Source organism: Rhinatrema bivittatum, chromosome 6 (assembly GCF_901001135.1).
Source record: "Rhinatrema bivittatum chromosome 6, aRhiBiv1.1, whole genome shotgun sequence".
Classification (NCBI taxonomy): Eukaryota; Metazoa; Chordata; class Amphibia; order Gymnophiona; family Rhinatrematidae; genus Rhinatrema; species Rhinatrema bivittatum.
The window spans coordinates 297,563,903-297,588,236 of record NC_042620.1 but is presented as its reverse complement, the minus strand read 5'-3'; the positions used below and the strand labels follow the sequence as shown (position 1 = coordinate 297,588,236).

At 42.9% G+C, this 24,334-nt stretch overlaps 1 protein-coding gene across 6 annotated transcripts in view; it reads left to right on the top strand.

The window, feature by feature from the left end:
- Positions 1-24,334, top strand: part of OCRL (OCRL inositol polyphosphate-5-phosphatase) — a 193,176-nt gene that overhangs the window by 113,824 nt on the left and 55,018 nt on the right. For all 6 annotated transcript variants that reach the window (XM_029607427.1, XM_029607425.1, XM_029607424.1 and 3 more), the window contains 4 exons: positions 12,286-12,395; positions 20,472-20,607; positions 22,517-22,627; positions 23,011-23,176. In XM_029607427.1, the coding sequence (XP_029463287.1) occupies positions 12,286-12,395; positions 20,472-20,607; positions 22,517-22,627; positions 23,011-23,176 (523 nt within the window). The remainder of the gene's footprint in view (positions 1-12,285; positions 12,396-20,471; positions 20,608-22,516; positions 22,628-23,010; positions 23,177-24,334) is intronic.

Genomic DNA, 24,334 nt, shown 5'->3' with positions numbered 1-24,334 from the left:
ATTACCTTTATCTTCAGGACTCAAGCACAGCTTATTCGTGTGTTGATCATATTTAACGCACACTTTTTATAATTAAGCCTTTTTATGAGTGTGCATGAGAAAAATTCATCTTTATGTATATAGCTTTCATACTTTTACCCCCTCTCATTTAGACACATTATTTCTGATTCTTATATTATTTTTATGCTCTTGTTTTACATTTTTATGTCACCATTTTAATTGTAATATTTGAAGTCTGTGTGTATATTTGTCTTTGATTGATTTGAGTTATGTATTTGAGTTATATTTTTGTTTGTTCTGACTATTTTTTTTTTTTTCATTAATTTTTATTGAAACTAGGTCAGTTAAGCATACAACCAAAGAAACACTTTCCATGCCAAATCAATGTCAAAGAACATAGACAATAATAAACAGGGATATAATGACATGGCAAGTGTCATAAGAAGATATACCAATAATAACAACAGACTTTAACAGTACAACAGCCTGTATAAACCATAGTATACCTCAGCAGGCATGGCTGAAACTAGTATTTTCTTTTTAAATCATGAACTCTCTCTTCCCCTACTAAACTCCCATTCCTACTCCTCCCCCCTACCCCCTCCCCCTCCCCTATTACTCGCCTACACATGAATAAGAAAGTGGGATACAATTTAACCGCCTATACAATTACATAGATTCTGATAATAACCACTAATATTCAGGCAAAATAGGAACAATGAGCACAAGAGGCACAGAAGGTAAAGAACAGTTGAATCAGGGAACATACTATGTGAATGACATGCCCAGTCCCCAGATAATAATGAGCAAAGAAGTCCACTTCCCATGTTTACACACCAAACCAAAGAAACTCGCACCAAAAGTCATAACATCACCGAAACACTTGGCTTATGCTGAGAATTCCATGTAGCGGTTAATTGGGCTTGCAGTTCCACCGTCAACGACTTCAAATATAAGTCCCATGTCGCATGGAAATGTGACAGCTTCTTAGTGGTGAGAGAGGAGGCAATTAGAAACTCCATTTGAAGTAAATGATGAAACTGTTTAGTCCAAGAAGCCTCCAAGTCTGGGGATTGCACTGTCCATGAAGAAAGAATTGCCGCCTTTGCCATCAGAGCCACTTTATCCAGAAAAGGCCGTTGTGAGGAAGAACTCCATGGTATTTGGGAAGAGTATATCCCAAGCAGCCAAATCTCAGGGTTTAGGGGAATATCCCTGTTCCACAAACTGACCACTTTACGCTGAAGGAAATCCCACAATTTGTAGACAGGAGGACAGACCCAAAAACTGTGCAATAAGTCAGGTTTTAAAGCTGAACAGCGTAGACAGTTGGGCTGCGAAACCAATCCCATGTAATAAGCATGTTGTTGGGTATAATAAGCATGGTGTAACAGTTTATATTGCTTTTCCTGTAAGGTCACATTATCCACCATGATGAATATTCTTTTAAAACACATCAGTAACATTTCTATGGTGATATGGGTGCAACCCAGAACTCCATTCCAGTAGTGAAGTAGATTTTGCATGTGTGAGTTCGGCCGTAGATCCATGAGCGCTGTATAATATTGAGCACATTTCACACGCTTATTATCCGGGCCCAACAGTAAGAGATGCAACGTGGAATAGGAGATAAGTTTCGGATTTGTCCGCATCATATCTTGAATAAAATGACGCAGCTGAAGAAATCCATAATGATCACTGTTTTCAAGGGAGAATTGCTCTTTCAATTCATAGAAACTTAGCAAATGTCCAGTACCATCTCCAGAACTAAATAATTGCGATAACCATATCAGTCCCTTCTCTCTCCAGCGGAGAAAAATTGGTTGTTGCCTTCCTGGGTCAAAAAGAGGACAGCCTGTAATTTCCAAGCAAGCCGTGCTGCTGGCTACTATGTCCATCTGCTTACAAATAAACCTCCACGCCTTCCTCATCGGGAGTATCACTCTACTGTTGAGGATAGCGGCCGGAATGGACCCAGGTGGCATATGTAAAATAGAACTGAGTGACCAGGGGGCAACCCAGGACTTAAGGTAATCCAAGGGTGTAACCGTATCAGTATCAAATAGCCAGTCTCGTATATGTCGCAACAAACATGCACAATTATACATAGCCAAATCAGGGCAATGTAGTCCTCCTTTTACTTTGGTAGACTTTAACATATTCAGAGGTATACGCGCCCGCTTACCTCCCCAGATAAATTTGCGTAAGGCAGTATCAAGTTCACGAGTATCAGTTGGTGCTAACCAAATGGGTAACATCTGAAACAAGTATATCCAGCGAGATATCTCCATCATCTTCACTAATTGAACCCTCCCGGACAAGGACAAGGGGAGATCCCGCCACAGGCGGAGATTGCGTAAAAATTTTTGTTTCAAGGATCCTACATTAAGGTCATAGAGCTGGTTAAGGTCCGCTGGAATCCGGACTCCCAAATATTTTAAGTCAGTAGAAACCCATTTCAAGGGGAAGGCACCCGGCCAAAGCTGTTTCAAGGTGCCTGTAATATCTAAGGCCTCCGATTTCTCAGCGTTAATCTTTAAGCCTGCAAACTTCCCAAAAGCATTCTGTATCATTAACACCTCTGATAATGCTGTCATGGGATTACTAAGAAAAATTAACATATCATCAGCGAATGCGGCTATTGTAAAACTATGCTTCTTCCGATTAAACCCTTTAATGACCTCTGAGGTACCCAATTTCCTCAACAGGGGATCCAAGGAAAGAACATATAAAATAGGGGACAAAGGGCAACCCTGTCTTACTCCTCTCTGAATGGGTATAATATCAGAAAGGAAATCATTAGCTATCAATCGGGACTCAGGGGTTCGGTAAAGCATAATAATTCTTTGATAAATGGGGCCCTGAAATCCAAACCTGCGCAACACAGAAAACATGTAATCCCAGGCCACCCTATCAAACGCTTTTTCGGAGTCAAACCCGATAGCCAATGACGGGTGGCCCTGGGAGCACGTCTCCTCAATAGCTGAAATTAACTTAAGAATAGTAGCGCTTGGTTTGCGGGATTTGACAAACCCAGTTTGGTATGGAGAAATTATCTCAGGTAATATATGACTCAATCGTTCAGCTAGTATGCGAGTATAAATTTTAAAATCGCAATTTAATAAGGAAATTGGTCTATATGAAGCGGCTTTCAAGGGATCCTTACCAGGCTTGGGAAGGATCGTAATAAATGCCTGATTAAAGTCAGACGGGAAACTGCCCACCTTCTCTGCCTCCCGATAGAAATGACATAAAGGTTTAGTTACCTTATCGCATAAGATTTTATAAAAATCCGCTGAAAATCCATCGGGGCCCGGAGCTTTACGGGCTTTACTAGATTTTATAACTTGACGGATTTCCTGCTCCAATATTGGTTTATTTAAAGCATTAAGTTGGGATTCAGTCATCTGCGGTAAGGGAAGATTCTGAAAAAACTCCGACTCATCCTGATTAGACCCTGTACGGTCTTCAGTATAAAGGTCAGCATAAAACTCCCTTAATACTGCACATATAGCCGTCGTGTTTGTCACTAGGTCACCCTGTTTCGTATGGAGACTACTAATAAAATTTTTTCTCCGTTTAGTGGCTACCAACCGGGCTAGCAGTCTCCCCGCTTTATTCCCAAAACGGTGAAAGCTAATCTCCGTGTTTTGTAATGCCTTATGTGCTCGTAGGTGAAGTAAGGAGTTTAACTGATGCAGGCATGCCCAATAGGCATCTTTGGTAGCCAATGATGGGTTTTGCGCTAGGTCTCGCTTCCTCCCCTGCAATTCTTTTTCTAATTGTAAAATGGAACTCAACAATTGTTTACGTCGTTTAATAGTATATGCGAGTATCTCTCCTCTAATAACGGCTTTCCCGGTGGCCCAGAATAATTCAGGTTGTTCTATATGTTGACTGTTATTACTCGCAAAATCCTCCCATTTCTGAAGTAGGAATTCCTGAAACTGTTTGTCATCACTGAACTGAGCTGGAAAACGCCAGATCCCGGGCGAGTGTCTCACTGAAGTGAATCGAAGACTCACCCACACTGGAGCATGATCGGAGACCACCGCAGTTCCTATTCCGGCATCATCAACAGTAGGGAACAGAGCAGATTCCACTAGTACATAATCAATTCGCGACATTGTATTATGCACTCTGGAAACATGTGTGTAATCACGGGTATTAGGATTTAAGACCCTCCAGATATCAAGCAGATCCAATCGTTTGCAGGTATACATGATATCGGATTCTGCTGGAATTTTAAAACTGCTTGGAATACCGGACTTATCCAGACTGGCATCAGAGACACTATTTAAATCTCCTGCTAAAAGTAGTTTCCCCTGAGAATGTTCCAATAATTGGCTAATTAGGTGCCTGAAAAACCCTTTGTCGGGGTTATTGGGAGCATACACATTACATAACGTGAGGGGTTGCCCTTCCAATTGACCCGTAATAAAGATGTATCTGCCCTCCGGGTCTGCGAATTCCTTGGACACCATAAAAGGTGTGTTCTTATTAATTAAAATTACTACTCCTCTTTTCCTACCCACTGCTGGAGCAAAATGGCAAGTCGCTACCCAGTCCCGGCAAAGCTTTTTGCTTTCCAATAAATTTAAATGCGTCTCCTGGAGACATGCCACATTAGCCTTCAATCTTGTTAAATGTTGGAAGATCTTTTTACGTTTGATGGGACTTCCCAAGCCATCCACATTCCATGATATAAATTTATAAGTTGACCCCATGGTAGCTGACAAAAACAGTGTAAAAGTGAGATTGTATTACCCAGCTAGTAATGGGAAGAAGAAGACCCCCAGCCTGGTCTCCTCCTACTGTATTATATGCCCCATCCAACTGCCAGAAGAAGTTTTCTCCTCTCTGAACCCCCCCATGCTCATTTTCATACCCACATGTATTATCTACCAAAACCCAATAAAGGCAAGAGTATCCCCCCATTTCCCTTCCCCCCTCCCCTCCCCATACCCTAAAACACATAACACCTCACCAGGCTAAGCCTGATGTAGAGAACACGCTATGATGTGTTAGGAGGCTAGGCCCTCCTTCTCCCCCACCTCTATGGGTGCATACCAGCGTAAGATAAACAAACAAGTTAAATCACTTATTTAGCTCTTCTTGCAACGACTTGGTAGATTCAAGCGAATTATAGACTGTCCAAGTCCCCTCCCTGAAGACCCGTAGCTTAGCCGGGAACTGGAGGGTAAACCGGATTTGCTTTTTTATCAATAGGTCACAAACCGGTACAAAAACTTTCCTCTGGGCCGATACACGTGGTGAATAGTCCGGCGCCATACGCACTCGATGGCCTTGTAACTGCAGCTCCGGCATTTTGCGAGCAGCTTGCAACACACACTCCTTATGGTGAAAATTCAAGATTTTTATAATTACAATGCGTGGTCGCGTGTCTGCTCCTGACTCCGACCGACGGGCTCCCAGCCGGTGCGCCCGTTCTATTTCAAAGGACTGTTGAATATCGGATAAGCCCAGCGCCTCCGGAATCCAGGTTTTTAAAATCGCCCGCAGATTTTGATCTGCAATCGACTCCGGCACTCCCAGCAATCGCAGGTTCGATCGCCGTGATCGGTTCTCCAGATCATCTGCTTTATCTCTTTGTTCGGTAAGGGCTTTTTCAAGGGCGAACACCCGATTTGTCAAAGCTAGCACATCGTCTTCTAGGACTCCCGTCCGTCCCTCCACCTGATCTAGTCGGGGTGCAAATTCTGACAACGCAGATTGGACCGAGGTGATTTGTTTCGAGAGCCCAGTGAATTTGCTCTCCAACGCCGCCACAATAGCTTCTTGTAATTCCTGTGTGGAGGGGTGAGTGGGCAAGTTTTCTCCAAGTTCTGCACCTGAAGTCGGCTTCCCCACTTCCGCCGCCATTTTAGCTTCTGGCCCTCGCGTCTTTTCTTTCTCTCTCCTGGCAGCCCTCGGCGGCATAGTCAGCGGCGACTTATGCATGTAGTTGGTAATCGACATATGTCAATCTAGAATTGTAAGTGTCCAAATCGTCAAATTTGTGCGGATGGTGAGGGATTGGGGGGCCCAGCCTCCGGAGCGTTACCAGACACGTCCGGTCCCGTTCACCACATCACGTGGTCTCCCTGTTCTGACTATTGATATGTATTTATTTATTTATGTCATTTAATTGTAGCACCTGAGGCAGCCACTTGAATAGTGGTGAAACTCGGCCAGAGTCGGGCATTTTAATATGTCTCCACCATATTAAAGATTTTAATAGGACATCCAGCATCTATCTTTTTTTGTTTATACCATTATGGCTTTCATAGATCGCCTCCCTTCTTGCTTATTTGGACATAACCCATTTCACAATATCTGGGAAAGTAAAAGTGCTACTGCTTCCCCAATTCTCTACAGTTAACATAGCTTTCTGAAGGGTCCCAGCCCACTACCTCCAGGACAAGCAGTTCAAAACTCCAACCATCCTTATATTATTCTCCCCTCCCAAGGGGGTCCTCTGGGCCCCTACCGACCACCCTAAGCTTCCCACAGCACCTTTACTCTTCTAGCATCCTCAGCCTGTACCTTCCCCACTCCATCCCTCTGACCTTTCTACCATAAGAGGCACACATTATTTGCAGAGATTGTTTGAAACAAAAAAAGAAAGAAAAAAGTCTTTTTTTTTTTTTTTTTTACAGGCTACTCTTTGGTAGTCATTGCCCTAGAGGGGTGCAAAGGGTGTCCCTGTTGATCATATGGCACAGTTAATATATGGTGGAATGGACTCTGATAAGGCTTCTTCTGACTCAGTAACTGTGTATCTCAATTCTTTTTCATTGAGGTGTTGGTCAGTGGATATTTCGAAATGACTCCATACTTGGAGCCCACTTCTTCGGTGACAGTGACCTCCCTCCAGCATGGCTAGCCCTTTGCCAGTGGTCTTTCTTTTTCAAAATTGTGAAAGCCTCTCCTGGGAGTACAAGGCTTTGAGGATTGCCTAAGAGTGCCCTGGCCTCTGCTATACTCTCTTCAGACTCTATTAGCAGTAACCTCTTTGAGTTCTTGATTCATTGCCCACTGGTCTTTCTTGATATATGGGCCTTCTTCACCCAAATTGGCTATGGCAGGAAGAACTACAGTGTCTAACTTATCTAACTGTAAGATGAGAGGCGCCATTACCACCCCAATTTCCCTGACATATGCCTTCCAAGTTTGCTCCATTAATTTTGAGGTGATCCTTTTGCCTGGCCTTTGCCACCCGATATTGTACTACACAAGTAATTTGTCCTGTTCTGTCCCATTTCCCATTGTTTTGAGGTTATGCTTGGTCACGCATTCCCCTAGTTGCTCAGGATCCCTCGGGGTAACATGTTACTTCTTGGAGTAAACTCCCAGAGGGGATACTGGGCCATAAAGTATCCTAAACCCCCACCCTGCGGGGGCGGGGCCATGGTTGCAGCATTCAGATGTTACCTCCTGAAACTGGCTTCCAGGTTGGGGCAATGCAAGTTTGCATTGGTTCTGGGATATCCAGTTCTTCAACCACCAAAGAAGAATTTAATGTGGAAAGGGTGTGACCATCTCAGGATTCTTTTTTTTTTTAAATTTTCTTTTAGATTTTTATTTTCCGCTTTTTGGCACTTCAGAGCGGATTACATTCAGGTACTATAGGCATGTCCTATCCCTAGAGGGCTTACAATCTAATTTTGTATCTCAGGCAACGGAGAGTAAAGTGTCTTGCCCAAGGTCACAAGGAGCGACCTCCCGATGTCTGTCAATCTGGATACAGGTGTTGATTAACTCTTCCTCAGAGGAGGGAGGTTCAGTCTGGGCCAATTTGTCCTTGTTTTCTTCTCTTAAACCCAGATGGAATTGATGCCAATGTGGCTCCTCGCTGCATCCCATGTCTGCTTGTAACTGGCGGAAGCTGGCAGCAAAAGATTGAATAGAACCTGCCCCTTGTTGTACTTGTCTTAAGCCTCTGTCCACCATATGTTTTTGGTATGGATTGGAAAACATCTTTTTAAACTCCTGAAGCAAAGTATTCCACATCATACATTAAAGTGGTGGCCCATTTCAAGGCATCTCCCGGGAGTAGAGTTATTACCCAACACAGTTTCTTTACTTCATTGGTAAATATTTCTGGGTGAAGCTTGAAATGTAAGCCACATTTATTCAGAAACCCTTGGTAGTGCCCTCTATCACCTTCAAATTCCTCTGGGGGCAACTAGAGGTCATAGCCTCTGGTTGTTGACACTTGTGTTCATAAAGTGTGTGCATTCTTTCCAGCTGCTGGCACTTCTGTTGCCATGATTTAATAAGGTCTTCATCTTGCATTGGAACATCTGCTGTAACAGATACTGAATCTGCTGCTGTTGATTCTCTAATGTTTTCATTGTCAAAATCATGAAGGGGAAGGAAAAAAGAAGGCTTCCTTTAACTTCAGCAACTTCCCAATGGCTTTAAAGTCTTTTTCTTAACACCTCGAAAACTGGAGTTTGAGTCAGCTGACTAAAGGTGTAGTCAACTCTCCAGCAGCATTACAGCTGGCGGCACAATCAAAAATAAACAAAAGGGAGAAAAAAAACCTAGCTCAGTCAAGCTCTTACTTTCTGAAATTTATTTCCCTTTCTGCCTGTGTAAAAAAAAAACAAACAAAAAAACAAACCTGAAGCTGTTGGATCTCTAAGGTGGGCTGGCACAATCTGTCCAGGTCTAATAAAAGTGCAATACAGTAGCCACTCCTTTCACTGATGTTTAATGAAAGAAAAGAGAGGTGAAAACATAACATGTTGTCCCTGACTTACAAAGTGCAGGCAAACAACCAAGGTAATCAAAAGAAATGTGATTTCAGGGGGGCGGAGTCAAGATGGCGTCGCAGTAAGCAGCATTGTGAAATTGCTCCGGCGTTTTTTCCTCAATTTTGTTTTGTTTCTTGAATTCTAATGGCTCCTAAACGAAAGGGGAAGCAGAGAACTTACCCCTCGACGACTTCGCTACCCCCGGGGCAAAAAACCATCTCGCAATGCGTTACCAAACCATTGGAACAGGGTTTGAGTAGTCCGGCTGCAGGCTCTGTGGAAGGAGACCACGAACCTGCCTCGGAGTTACATTCTCTCAGCCCGGACCAGAGATTACCTCCTGCCGAACGCGGAACCTCGACGCCTCGCCCGATCGGCAGTCCCGATGTGGAGGTGCGTCTTGATCGTGCAGAGGGGGCGGCGTCGTGGGAGCAAGGCGCTCGGACACCCGACGGAATCGGAGAAAATGCCACTGGAGGCCTAGGGCTGGAAATGGAGGGGAATTTAAACAGCCAAAGAGGTGAGAACCTGTCTTCTATTACCCCCATTATACCCAGCAAAGTTATGAACTATGAGAAGCCGGAGGTAGTCACTTTAGAGGCTCTTTGGTCTCTAACTTCAAGTCTTGCAAAGTCTTTGACAGAGTGTTCTACAAATATTGGTGTCCTATCTTCTCAAATGTGCTTGCTTAATGATAATTTTGGGAAAGCCAAATTGGAAGTGAAAGCAAACTTTCAGAAAATGGAAGAAGATATTAAGCATGTAAAAACGGTTCAGACAACCATGATACAGAACATTGGGGCTATTAATAGGAAAATTGAAAATCTGGAGAATGCTGCGAGACATTTAAATTTAAGGCTGTTGAATTTTCCCAGAGTGGTAGGAGAGTTACTTCGAATGACTATAAAAAGATACTTCGCTGAAGTTTTGGAAATTGCCACTGAAAGAACTCCCCCTCTGGATAAAGTTTTTTTTTCTTCCTCTACGCAATACTCAAAGACAAATAATAACCCCAAATGTTCTGGAAAATTTAACAGAATTTTTAGAGTCTTCAGCGTATGAAATTGCTGAGAGATCTACTCTGCTAATTTCTCTTTTCAATGAAAAGGACTTGGGAGATATTATGCGGGCCTATTTTAACAAGGCCAATAAAAGTTTCATGGGAGCTGTGGTAAGAATTTACCCAGATGTCACTAAAATGACACAACAGAGAAGAAAAGCATTTCTGGATTTAAAATCTGAGGTGCTTGCTTTGGGAGCGATTTTTTTTTTTACGCATCCCTTGCAAATGCATCGTGAAATATAAAGAGGACACATATATTTTTTATCAACAAGAACATTTAAAAAGCTTTGTGGAAGGGAAGAAAGCTATACACCAACTAAGCATTAATGTTACTGGTCCTGAGTAAAAATATGGTTATACAATGCAATTGTTGAATATAAAGTATTTCTTTAGGATTTCTCCTTTTTCTTGCTGTACTCACCCCCCCCCCCCCCCCCAAATTGCTAGAGGTCTAATGGATGTTACATATGGAGAAATTGTTATATGATCTGTATTTTGTTTTGAGAACCTATTTTACCTTAACTGTATGTAATGCCATATTACTGTTTCAAAGTGGATACTTTGAGTGTTTTTTGTTAAAAAATCAATAAAGAGATAATAAAAAAAAAAAGAAATGTGATTTCTCTTACCGGGCAACCAAGGGAAGAGTTCCAGGACCGTTCAGTATAGTCCAGCACAGCCCTGTTCAGGCCAAGCCTTAAACATTGATGTTATGCCAGCAGAGAAATGCCTGCTGGCTAGATCTTAAAACAGCTGGGTGAACAAGGTGGGTCTACTTTATAGCCAATAAAATTCTGCCCACAATATTTAGGAGAGTAATAATGCTACTGCTTTCCCAGGTCTCCATGGTTAGAATAGCGTTCTCTGCAGAGCTCCAGCCTACCACCTCCAGGGCCAGTAGTTTAAAACTCCAACCATCTTTACAAATGTTTGCATTAATGGGGTGGTTGGTGACAGGGGTATGTGAGGTGGAAGAGGTGGTGGGATGCAAAGAGGGATTAAATAACTTGTATTTATTTCAGTGAAAAAGTTAACAGTCTTCAGCTGTGTTGATAGGAGTTTGGGTTTCCAGTTTGGAGAGTTTCCATTTCAGGTCAAAATGTTTACTTGGGTAGTTCATAGACAATTCTAGTTGTTTGGAAATGTAATCATTTTTTGCTTGCCAGATGGCAGCTTTGTATTTTTTTGAGTATTCTTTGCAGGCACAAAGGTTGATGTCAGTTTTATGTTTCTTCCATGCCTGTTCAAGTTGTTGAGATTGCGTAGAAGAAGATCTTCATGGAACCATGGAGAATTTTTGGGGGTTCTGGTAGGATTGTATTTGAGAGGGGCTAGAGTCTCGATTTCTGTAGAGTAGTCATCATTCCATTGCTGAACTAGAAATTCTAATGGGATTGAGGTGGTAGTTATGAGTATGTTGATGAGATTACTTATGTTTTCACTTGTAACACAGGATAGGTTTGTGGTGGCAGGTTTCAATGTAGGAACACTGAGGGATTTGATTTGGGAATGAGATGGTGGCCTGGACAAGTTTATGATCCAACCAGGAAATGGAGACCATTGAGATTGAGTCAGGGTCTATCTGACAGATTAGAAAATTAGGTCGCGAGAGTGACCTTGTCTGTGCATAGGGATCTTGATTGATTGGGTGAGACCAAGATTGTCCATGTTGCATTGAAATCAGACAACATGCCCTTTGAGGTGAGATTCTGCATAATAGTTGAAATCTCCTAGAACCAGGAGGTTTTTGATAGTAGTAGAGATGTCACACAGGAAATTCAGATAGTTTAAGGAAGGAGTCAGAGTGGTTATCAGGTGGGTGATATGTAAGGATGATGTTAAGACCCTTATTTTCTTGGAGCTTTGTTACTAGGCAGTCAGATTTCCTTATCTGGTTAGTAGTCACTAACTCCAGGGCCAGTGAATTTTTGAAGATAACAGCAAATCCTCTTCCATGGCCCATGAGTCTGTGGTGTGGTGAATTTGGTAGCCAGGTAGGCAGAGCTGAGAAAAACAGTGTCACCGTCTCCTATCCAGGTCTCAGTGATATATAGGATGTGTTTTCTTCAATTAGATCCTGAATGTGGTGAGATTTTCTATTTGCAGAGTGAACATTATGAAGGCCTAGCTGAAGGGATGGGGGAGTAATTTGTTTGAATTGGGTAGAGATCTTAAGTTGCAGGGGTATAGGGCGAACATTCCTTGTATGGTTTGGCTGTGATGGTAATGGTTTTGTCTACCCAAATTACTTGCATACTGTAGGTAGAATGGTTCCAATGAAGCACATAGTTGTGATGTATTATGGCCTTTCACTTTTTCTCTCAGGATCTGATGGAGGCACCAATTTGTCAGGTGAAGAATTTGTTTTTCTGCAAATCTGATACACAGCTGAATATGTAGTCTGAAGCAGGCCTTTTAGAATTTATTCTGGTGTTTATTGATTTTCTTTCTCTCCTACAGCTGAATATACAGCGTGGTCTGAAGAATGTTTTCTCGGATTTTACTGAGGGAAATATTAGCTTCATCCCCACCTATAAGTTTGACCCTAAAACAGATCGCTGGGATTCTAGGTAAATCCACATTGACATCTGTGTTTTTGTCAATACAGTATAGTCATTATCAGCTTCTGTTTTATCCTTAGTATAAGCAGGGATTCAGGTGAATTATCAGCTTCTGTCATAGTTGTTATAAACAGTTGTATTATCTTAATGTATTATTGGGCAACATGTACTGTATCCTACCACATTTTTTTTAATTAACACCGCTACAATAAACTCTGGATGCAGAAAACAAAAATCTTGTCTCCTTCAATAATTGGAGAGTGAGGGGTAATTTTCAAAAGGATTTACTCGCTTAAAACTGGGTTTTAAACATGTAAATACACTTTTAGCGTGTTCGTGGGCTTTTGAAAATTGCTACAGTGTCATCGAATTAACCATAGGTTTTATACACATAAGTGCACTTTAAGCAATGAAAATGGGCTTTGAAAATTGCTACGATAGTATGTTATATTTATGTGCACAACTTCTTTGAAAATTACCTCCTATATGTTTTAACAGTTACATTCTGCTTCAGCAAATCTGCTTTATAATATTGTTTTGGTGTCTAGCCAATTTGTTAAGAAAAGATCATGGTATCAAGGTGATAACCTTTTTTCAGACATGTTAGTGAAAAGAGAAAGTGTATGGATGGGATTGTAAAACAGAGGTGAAAAGGAGTAACGTGAAGAGTGACAACATATCCAGCATTGCCCTCTGCTTCATGGCAGAGAGCTATACTGCCGCTTACCCAACTAATCAAACTTAACATTTCACTTGGAAGCAGCTCCATCACTGCTCTCTACATTAATAGTGGGGGTGAAAGGGAATTAGAACATAAGGTTACTAAGAGCCAAGAGAAACAGATAAGTATGAGAAAAAATAAGTGTGAAGCTTGCTGGGCAGACTGGATGGACCGATTGGTCTTCTTCTGCCGTCATTTCTATGTTTCTATAAAAGCAGAACTACTGAACAAATACTTAAGTTTAATGCTCGCTGAAGAAGGGGTAAAAGCCAGACTGAAGTTATATGGCAGGAGTTCACGTGTCAAGCCTTAGATACAGAAGGGAGGGCTTGCAGGAACTAGCAAAACTGAAAGCGGACAGCAGTAGGGCCAGACGGGAACCCTGGATGTTAAGAGCTTAAAGGGGTTCTGGTAGTTCTGTCCAAATACTTTCTGGACATTGGAGCAAAAGCAGAAGGAAGGAGGTTGGTATTCTATAATGACCTTAGTAGCGGATAAATTAATGTAGTCACTACTAAAAGAAGTCGGTGAATCCTCCAGATTACAGGATTCAAGTTAGCCTGAATTTACTAGAGGGAGATCATATTATACAAATCTGTTCAATTTCTTTGTGTGACTAAAGAATTAGATCTGGGCAAACAATGGATGGTGATGTATTTAGATTTTAGTAATGCTTTTAACATTGTTATTTTTTATCACCTATTTATGTTATGTGTCAAACCTCTGTTGTGCTCCATCTAGAAGTTTTGTTAGAATTGAGTAACTAAAAATGTAGCAAATAAAATAAATATCCAGCAGGTAGACCCCTGCGATTCAGTAAATAAAATGGGCCGTGATCTAAGAAAGCTTGAAGAGTAGTCAAGAGTTTGGCAACTAAATGTAAACAAGACAAGGTACTAGGATGCATTTGAGGGTATGGAAACCAAAAAAGTAGTATAAGGTGAGGGTAAGGTACTGATGTGCGTCAAATAGGAGAGAAATTTCGGGGTGGCCATATCTGATAACTTAAAGATTGCCAAACTGCAATAAGGCAGTGGTGAATGCCAAAGGCATGCTAAGATACAGAGAGATAAAAAAATCAGTAGAAAAGAAGGAGGTGATGATGCTTCTGCATAACTTATCTGGATATTGTGTGCATTTTGGGGGCTGCATCTTGAATATAATTGAGGTACAGTCTAGAAAAGGGCTACCACAATGGTGCAGAAGCATATGAAGTCAAAGTTCCCTGTACGTACCCCGATCAGTCCAGACTGTTGGGTTTTGCCTCCTTTCCAGCAGATGGAGACAGAAAAAATTTCGTAGGCACCGCCTCTTAACCTGGTGTGCCACCTCCTCAGTATTTCTCTGTCTCCAGCAGATGGAGGAGGTGCAAAACCTGCAGTTCTGTACCTAAGGAAAAAAAAATAAAGGAAGAAGAAATAGAAGAGGATAGATTAGGTGAAATTCCCTCCTAGGAGGTTGGCAGGTCCTGGTAGGACCAACCCTCCTGGTTTTTTCAGAGGAGGACGAGCAGGGGTTGACAGCCGATGGTCCAGTTCCCTCTCCTCAGGAGACTTGGGAGGAAGCCTCTGCCAATTTCAGATAAGGCTTATTAGTTGCTGTTTCTCGTTGTTTTCTGTCTGTCTTTTCTAAAGTTTATTTAAAGAAAAAAAAAGGGGGGGGGAGAAATAGGCAAAGTACAGGGAACATGTTTGATTCTCATCGGTGGCAGAAGGGCTCCTGGTGAGTGGGGTTACCCTTACAGATCCCAGCACGTCTCCTTTTCAGCATGTGCTGCACAGTCGTTTTTACAGTGTGGGGCCATGCCGCGTGGCTGCAGCTGCATTGTGTGCAGAGAGACTGCTGTGCAACTCTTCAGAGCCAGTCGCCTCTACCACTGCCTCCCTGGTGGGGAGGGTAAGTCAGGGGGGACCGCACTGCCATTGACTTTGCAGCAGGGGTCCAGCGGGCCTAAAGCTGCAGCATGGGAGGCCGTTGATCTGTTCCCGTCGAGTGCGGGAATGGCGGCCATTTTGGTTTCCTTCATGCGCAAAGTACAAGCTGCAGCAGGGGGAGGCAGATCTTTCAGCTAAGGAGACCCAAGTAGAGGAACTGGATCCTCAGGAGGAGGATGTGCAGGGTTCCTACCCTTTTTTCACCAGAGTTTGTTTTGTTGCCTCATAAAGCTTATTTCGCCCGTAAGGCTGCGAAGTGGCCCTCTTCTAAGAGGAGGATACCCGATCCTCCCCCAGGAAGAATTCCAGATTTTCAGGGGCTTCAGGGGCCACTAGGAATTGGAGGATCCTGGGTCCTTCTGGGGCAAGGGTCACTGAGGAGGGTTTCTTGGAGGAGTCGGATTGGGGATTGCTATTTTCTAGACATACCTACAATTAGATTAGCAAGACTAGATATAACCCGCAAGAGAGCCTTTTCTGTGGCAGGCCCCTCTTTGTGGAATTCTTTACCAGATTTTCTCCAACTAATACCAACCCCACAGCAATTTAAGAAATCCTTAAAAACCTACTTCTTTCATAAAGCATTCAACATTCCTCCTTCAAACTGAACATAAAGTCCCCTCACCTAGTCCTTCCCTGTCTAATGCCTATCTCAAATACCATTTTACATACCCTTACTCCCCTACTCTCTCTAATAATCATCTAAGATCAAATCGAGTTGTGGCATTTTGTAAAGCACTTATAAAGCGCTTTCGTTTTTGTTGTATATTAGATTAGTTGAATTTTGTCTATTTTATTGTCTTTTAACTATGTACGTTTTAAACTGTAAACCGTTTTGATTAAATTGTATTTGTAAAAGTGATATACAAACACTTTTAATTAAATAAATAAATAAATAAATGGTTCTCCTGATGCGGATATTTTTCACTCAGCGCAAGGGCTAGAGGATGACGCGGGAAAGGCCCCCATCAATGGAGGGTGATGATCCTAAGGTGGTTCGGATTTTTCAAAGGGAGGAATTTGGATCCCTCATTCTGCCGATCCTGGTGGAACTGGGAATATCAGTTCCGCAGGAGAAGATTGACCTGGAAGAATTGGATCCGGTTATGTCCAGTTTGAGGGGTCTAGCCAAGACTTCCCTTTTCACAGGTCGGTGAAAGAGCTGGTGGTGAGGGAGTCGGATATTCCACAGACTGGCCTTAAGGTGAGCAGAGCCATGGATGCTCTGGAGTTCTTGAAAGTGCCCAGGGTGGATGCATTGGTTTTGGCAGCTACAAATAGCTGGGGCAGCAGCTCTGAAGGATCTGCAGGACAGGAAGCTCGAGGTGCATCTTAAAAAGATTTTCGAGGTGTCTGCGCTGGCATCCGGGTGGCTGTCTGCAGCAGTTTTATGCTCCAGACTAGTTTGCAATGGGTGCAACAGTTGCAGAGTGATAGGAATCTGACAATCTAGGAGCCTGAACAGGCAAAGCGATTGAAAGCGGCAGTCGCTTATGGGGCGGATGCTTTGTATGACCTAGTTTGCATGTCTTCTCAAACGACGATGTCAGCAGTCTCAGCCAGGAGACTTCTTTGGTTGTGGAACTGGTCAGCGGCTGTCTTGTCCAAAACTTATCTGAGAGCGTTGCCTTTTAAGAGCAGACTTCTGTTCGGAGAGGACTTGGAGCAGATGATAAAGATTCTGGGAGATAATAAGTCCCATATATATGTTACCGAAGACAAGCCAAGAGGATCGAAAGGTTTTCTCCCTGTGCACTCTAGTTTTCGGGGGCAAAGGCATTTCCGCAAGAGCAGAGTTCCGAGTGGTGGTCAAAGGCAGGCCTCGGGGAGGTCGCAGTCCTGGAACCAACCATTTCATGGGCACAGACCATAAGAACATGCCATACTGGGTCAGACCAAGGGTCCATCAAGCCCAGCATCCTGTTTCCAACAGTGGCCAATCCAGGCCACAAGAACCCAAAAACGAAGTCTATTCCATGCTATATTTGCTAGTAATAGCAGTGGCTATTTTCCAAGTCAACTTAATTAATAGCACGTAATGGACTTCTCCTCCAAGAACTTATCCAATCCTTTTTTAAACACAGCTATACTAACAGCATTAACCACATCCTCTGGCAACAAATTCCAGAGTTTAATTGTGCATTGAGTGAAAAAGAATTTTCTCTGATTAGTTTTAAAAATGCCACATGCTAACTTCATGGAGTGCCCCCTAGTCTTTCTATTATCTGAAAGAGTAAATAACCGATTCACATCTACCCATTCTAGACCTCTCATGATTTTAAACACCTCTATCATATCCCCCCTCAGCTGTCTCTTCTCCAAGCTGAAAAGTCGTAACCTCTTTAGCCTTTCTTCATAGGGGAGCTGTTCCATTCCCCTTATCATTTTGGTCGCCCTTCTCTGTACCTTCTCCATCGCAATTATATCTTTTTTGAGATGCGGTGACCAGAATTGTACACAGTATTCAAGGTCTCACCATGGAGCGATACAGAGGCATTATGACATTTTCTGTTTTATTCGCAATTCCCTTTCTAATAATTCCCATCATTCTGTTTGCTTTTTTGACTGCCGCAGCACACGGAACCGGACGATTTCAATGATGACTCTGGACAAGGTAGTGGCGGCGCAAGCCCGCGCAATGAGATGAGGCAGGCCCACTCCTCAATTCCGGTCATCGGGGGTCATTTGAATCAATTCTACGAGGAGTGGGTCAAAATTATGACTGACCAGTGGATTCTAAGCATGATAGGAGAAGGTTATGCTTTAGAATTTGCTCAGATGCTCAGAAACCTTTTTATGGTGTCTTCTTGTGCCGCGGCGGAAAAAGTGGTGATCGTTCAGCAGACCATAGAGCAGCTGCAATTGTTGGGGTCCATTGGTCCCGCTTCTTGGGATGAGAAGGGGATGGGGTGTTATTCGATTCATTTTGTGATGCCCAACAGGGAAGGAACATTTCGACCAATTCTGGATTTAAAGAAGATGAATCTAGCTCTCAAAGTTTCCCATTTCCGGGTGGAGACTCTGCGGTCCATCATAGCAGCGGTGAGAAGCAGGGAGTTCTTGGCTTTCTTGGATCTAATGGAGGCATGCCTACAAATAGGGATTCAACTGGATCGTCATCGGTACCTCAGGTTTATGGTCCTGGGGAAGCATTTTCAGTTCTGTGCTTTCCCGTTCGGACTTCACCTTGGTGAAGGACCCGAGGACCTTCACCAAGGTGATGGTGGTAGTGACGTTGGCTCTCAGAAAGGAGGGCGTGCTGATCCGCCCAAATCTGGATGACTGGCTCATCCAAGAAAAGTTGGAAATCATTTGCAGAGGTGCGGTAGAAGTGGTGTTGCAATGCCTGAGATCACTGGAATGGATAGTCCATATGTCCAAGAGCCACCTTTCGCCTTCGTAGGCGCTGGAGTTCTTGGGCACATGCTTGGATCCCCGATTGGGGAAGGTATTTCTCATGGAGGAGCGGATTGTCAAGCTGCAGGCCCAAGTTCAGAACCTGTTGGAGGCCCGAGTGCCCAGGGTCTGGGATTACTTGCAGGTCCTCTGTTTCATTGCCTCGACCTTGGAGCTGGTGTTTGTTCATATGCGACCTCTTTAGAAAGCGTCGCTATCCCGGTGGGATCCGATGTCAGAGCAGTTTCATCTCCTGCTACCGCTTACAGAGTCCTCCAGGTCCAGTCTTTTGTGGTGGCTTGGCCAGGACCCTTTGTGCCGCAGGTTGAATGTCGGTATATAAATCTGACCTCTTGTCAATCAGGGCTGAATTAGCCGTGACATGTGGGAAGTCCCAAACTGAAGATTGCGTAGAGAAGCACTTACTGAAAAAGCACCCAGAACTCTTCAGTGGAGAGTAGACTACTTGGTGCCTTAGGATCTCAATGTATTGGCACAACTGATGAAGTCTCCCTACATGCCGTTCTGTTGGCGTCAACTTCCTTAAAGTTGCTAACTTGGAAATTGGTATTTCTAGCCTCCATCATTTAGATTAGAAGAGTCATGGCGCTGCAAGCGTTGGTTCGTTATTCTCTGTACTCAAAGTTTTTTCACTGTAAAAGGACCTAGAATTATCTGAAGAGAACTCGACAACATCGTCAGGTTTCTTTGCTTTTTGTTTTCTATGATCCTAGCAGACTGGGAGTAGCTGTTGCCAAATGCATGTTGTCCAACTGGCTGGCAGACTGCGCTCCATGATATCTCAATGGCTCACCTAAGAGCTGAGTCCTTTGAAGACATCTGCAAACCTCAACTTCGTTGTCATTTCACAGCTTCACATCCCATAACTGTCTGGACAATCTTACAAGAAGCAACAGTAGCTTTGGGCAAGCACTGAGGGGTTCTGGGTTGCTTTTTCAGTATATGCTCCTCTACACAATCCTCAGTTTGGGACTTCCCAATTGTCATGGCTAATTCAGCCCTGCATGTCAAGAGAGAAATTAACAGGCTGATACAGTAAAAATCGTGGGAGAGCGGGCGAGCGCCACTCTCCTGTGTGCACGATTCAGAAAAAGAAATTATTCAAATGAGGGCCCGCGGTAAAAAGAGGCGCTAGGGACACTAGCGCATCCCTAGCGTCTCTTTTTGGGCAGGAGCGGCAGCTGTCAGCAAGTTTGACAGCTGACGCTCAATTTTGCTGGCGTCTGTCCTCAAACCCGCCGACAGCGGAAACCGGATGCCGGCAAAATTGAGCGTCCGGTTTTCGAGCTGCGGGCCGGTTTTAAATTTATTTTTTTTTTGATTATTTTTAACTTTTGGGACCTCCGACCATGATATTAAGTCAGAGGGTGCACAGAAAAGCAGTTTTTACTGCTTTTCTGTGCACTTTCCCAGTGCCGGCAAAAATTAACGCCTACCTTTGGGTAGGCGCTAATTTCTGAAAGTAAAATGTGCATTTGTATGTTGCGGGCGCTATTAGTTTCGGTAGGGTTGGACACGCGTTTTTGACGCGCTATTACCCCTTACTGAATAAGGGTAAAGCTAGCACATCGAAAACATGCATCCAAATGCGGGTTAACAGCGCGCTCCACCGGCGCGCACTGTATCGGCCTGTAAATGAGGTTCTCTGTAGATAGCAGGATGAATTAGCCATGCTTAATACTAATTCGCCCCCATGGAGAGTCAACTACCTAGATAATCCTAAACTGTACAGAGGGGCTCATTAGGCAGTGCACATGGAGGAACTCTTGCTTAGGCTCAGTGATAAAATTTTACTGAGCTATAGAAATAGGTCCGATCAGTGCCATTGGATGATGTCACCCACATGTCATGGCTAATTCATCCTGTTGTCTATGGAGAATCCTGTTTACGGTAAGCAAACTTGCTTTACCTCAACTGGTTAAAAATGACTAGAAGCAACCCTTCTCTGAAGGTAAGGGGGCCCAAAAATAATAATTCCTTTGCCCTAAGTTTAACCTCTCTTTGTGTTTGTAGTGGGAAATGTCGAGTGCCAGCTTGGTGTGATCGCATCCTGTGGAGAGGGTCAAACATCAAGCAGCTTAATTATCGGAGTCACATGGAACTGAAAACTAGTGACCACAAACCAGTCAGCTCTCTGTTTCTTATTGGGGTAACTTTCATTTTCAGCCATTATTACTTACATGCAAAGTTTATACTGTGAGAATCATGTTAAATGCAATTACATAAATATTTGTTGGTTCACATGTTAAAATTGTATGGTGTAAAACAGGAACATTAGGAGACTTGGAAGAAGTATGAGTGATGTCTGAAGGTTTAATTTAAGGTAGTAGCTAAGGAGTAAATTTTAAGAGCCACTGAGCAGTTAAGATATCCAGCTATTTTTATTTAGTGAAATTTAGGAACATTTTCAGCTGCAATCTAACTAGTTAAATTGTGGCTGAAAAGTAGTCTAGTTCAACTTAGCTAGTTTGATTTTAGCTGATTATCTCTCCGCTGAGTGGCTTACTGAATGTTTACCCCTCAGAAGCCCTGATCTTTTATTCATATTCCCCCTCCCTACTCCAGACATGCCAAGCAACTCCTTTTCCCAAAGACTGATACTGCAGAGAACCCACCCCCCTCACTCTAGCAGTATCCAATCATATGAAGGCCTTTCTTCACTCCTCACTTCCCACTGCCAAATCTCCAATTCCCCCTCCCTTACCCTGGTGACACCTGATTCAATAAAAGACCCACCTTAATTAACCTCTGATCTTCCCTTTCAAGCCTGGCTTAATAGCTCCCCAGATCCTTCCCACCTCCCCGACCCATGTCATTCACACATACATTCACCTTCAAAATTAGCATTTACTGTTCTGGAGGGTCCCATCTTCACCAACAAAATGGATACCAGAGCCCTCTGCTGACAGCACAGCTGACTGCTGAATGGTACCACTTGTCTGTGCCTTAACACGTGTACTGCTATAGTGCAGATAGATGGCACTGTTCACTCAGCCGCAGTGCATTGCAAGAGAGCTATAGCATCCCTTCTGCCAGTGAAAACAGGACCCTTTGGCATCCTAAGTGTTGTTTCTGAAGGAGTTACATGGGTAGTGTGGGGTCCATTGAGGATTGGGTCTGGGAGGGCAGCTTCGGGTTCCTATATGTGATTATTTGTCACCAGGCTGAGGGAAGGAAGATCAGGGAAGCATATTTATTCACAGATTGATAGATCCATGGCAGCGGTGTGTTGCTGACTGGGGGAAGAAAGGAAGCTGGTTTTTGATCCCTGAATACTGACTGATACCAAGATTTAGGCTTGCCTTTGGTACACCTATATTTGGATACATAACTTACTTCCCCTAACTAAATCCAACTCTTGAGGCTACATATTGTTCAATTGGCTATAAATTTAGTTACTCAGAGGGGGGGGAGCTTTCAATAGCAGAAGTTTAGCTGGCTAACTCGTGAGGTTAGCTAATGAAATCCTTTGAAAATAGATACCTAGGTGCAGTGGTGCAAAGCCACATGAATCTGACTGGCATTAGTGACCAGTACGTTGAACTTGGTGAGCTCTTGAGTGGTATTTATTGGATCACCTTATAGTCTGTTGATGGCTATTGGTGTATCTCAGAGTCAACACCAGAGGCTCTTGTTGGTTAAGTTCAGGTTCAACAGCTGGCAGTGATTGCTTGGATTTGATGCCAAGCACATGTTCAAGAACTAGCACTTTTGAGGTTCATTGGCCGGCGTCTCTTGAGAGAATAAATGCTCAGAGTCAGCTTGATGGCACCTGTTGGAGAACAGGCACTCTGGGTTAGTAGACTGGCGTTAGTTGGAAGACATGCTTGGGGATGGCACCTGTTAAGCAATGAGCCTTTGGGATTAGCTGGTTGATGTTCAGAAGCAGGCATGCATGGTCTTCAGCCTGCACCTGTTAATGAGTGAGCATTTGGGGTGGAAGCTTGCATCTACTGATTGAGCTCACAGGATCAGCTGGTTTGGTTGGCTATATGCATAGTTGTCATTTTTGTCTGGGCATGAGAGTATTAAAGAGAATATCTACTATTCTTTGACAGGTGAAGGTTGTGGATGAGCAAAAGTATAGAAAAACATTTGAAGATATTGTTCGTGAGATGGACAGAATGGAGAACGATTTTCTTCCTTCACTAAATCTGAGCGGAAGAGAGGCAAGTTTGAATTTTGCTTCTAATTTCCATAAATCTATCAGTATATACGCAGAACCTTCACATTTTCACTCACTTTTTTAATAAATGAGTTGTATATTTCATCTGTATGCAGTAATCTTGCTTAAAATGAATTGTAAATTTTACTATTGTGCAATAACTCTGTTTACATGAAACCCATGTAATTCCTACTAACTTCAGTCAGTGTTATAAACCCTAGTACTGTTCAATAACCTTATACTTGTTTGGCAATAAACTTTAGCAGTGTGCAATATACTGAGTTCTAAACACTCATAATCATTTATAAACACAAGTTGTATGCAGTGATCTTACTTAAGCACATGTCTGTTTTTATAATAAGTATTTGCTTCTTTCTTCTGTTCCAGTTCTGGTTTGAAAATGTAAAGTTTCGACAACTTCAAAAACAGAAATTCCAGATTAAAAATGACGGGCAGGTCACCTGTCACTTCTCCTTCATTCCTAAACTAAATGACACCCAATACTGCAAACCCTGGCTGCGAGCTGAGCCCTCTGAGGGTTACCTGGAGCCTAGTAAGTACCATCCGGGGTAGATGATCTGCAGTTCCCATCAACCCTCTATTCTCCAGCTCTTTGGTTATATATCTTTCTCTTTCAGGGTTCTTTCCCCTCCTAATTAGTCATGGATAGAAAATTCCCAAGTGCCTAAAAATTAGCACCAGGGATCTGCCAGTGACCTGGGTGTAGTCCTGGGAGTTGCTGCAAGCCCAGACTCAGGATGAGCCATTGTGGCCATCCCAGGCCTAGAGGGAGCTGCTGTGTGTCTGAGGCTGCTTCCTTTCCCACTTGAGCTCTTGCTATCCAGGACAGTCTTTTTTTTTTGTCTTCCTATCTTGTACTGACCCATCTTGGGTAGAATAGCATACAAGATCTCCACTTAGTTCCTGCCAACACCCACATTTCCCATGCCTAACCACGACTGTAATCATCTGAATAGCCAGCAGCACCAGTGTTAGGCATTGACCAAACTTCTGGCCTCTTAAACATCTTGCATAGCCGGCCAGACAGATCTGGCTACCAGAAATTGTGATTTATTAAAGATGTTATCTAATAAGCCCAGATAGGAATAAAACCTTTGCTTGATCAGTTTAGCTGTTAATATTTGAAAGAGATGAATGTATTATGTATGGTAATGAATTGTAAGAATCTTTGTACCCCTCGCAACTTTTTTTTTTTTTTGTAATGAAGAAAGAGAAGCGAAATGCATTAGCATTGTTATCTACAGCACAATTAAATATATTGCTGAGATAGGACGTTTGTTGCCAAAGTAAAAATATCACATTCTGGTAACCAGACTAAGCAAGAATAAATCTGCATCATCCCTGTAATGAGAGTGCTTCTGATAGTTACGATCCATAATACTGCATGTGTACATCTCTATGGGTTTACAAGCAAATCAGATTGCAGAAGTTCTTTTTCTTTTCTTTATTTTTAATAGATTACAATAATGTCACACAAAATATTATTGTGTCCATTAGTGCAAGACATTTCATATTTGCCAACTGTTGTCTCGGGTTAGTGTCTCTGCTTCCTTGATTTTCTTGGATCCCTTTTCTTCAAATCTTTCTCATTCTCCTTGTTCTTTCACCTTTCCTTTTCCAATTTCTTTCTTTCTCTTTCCTTGTCAGATCTTTATTTCTTTATGGTTGTCTTTCATTTTTCCTCTTTGTC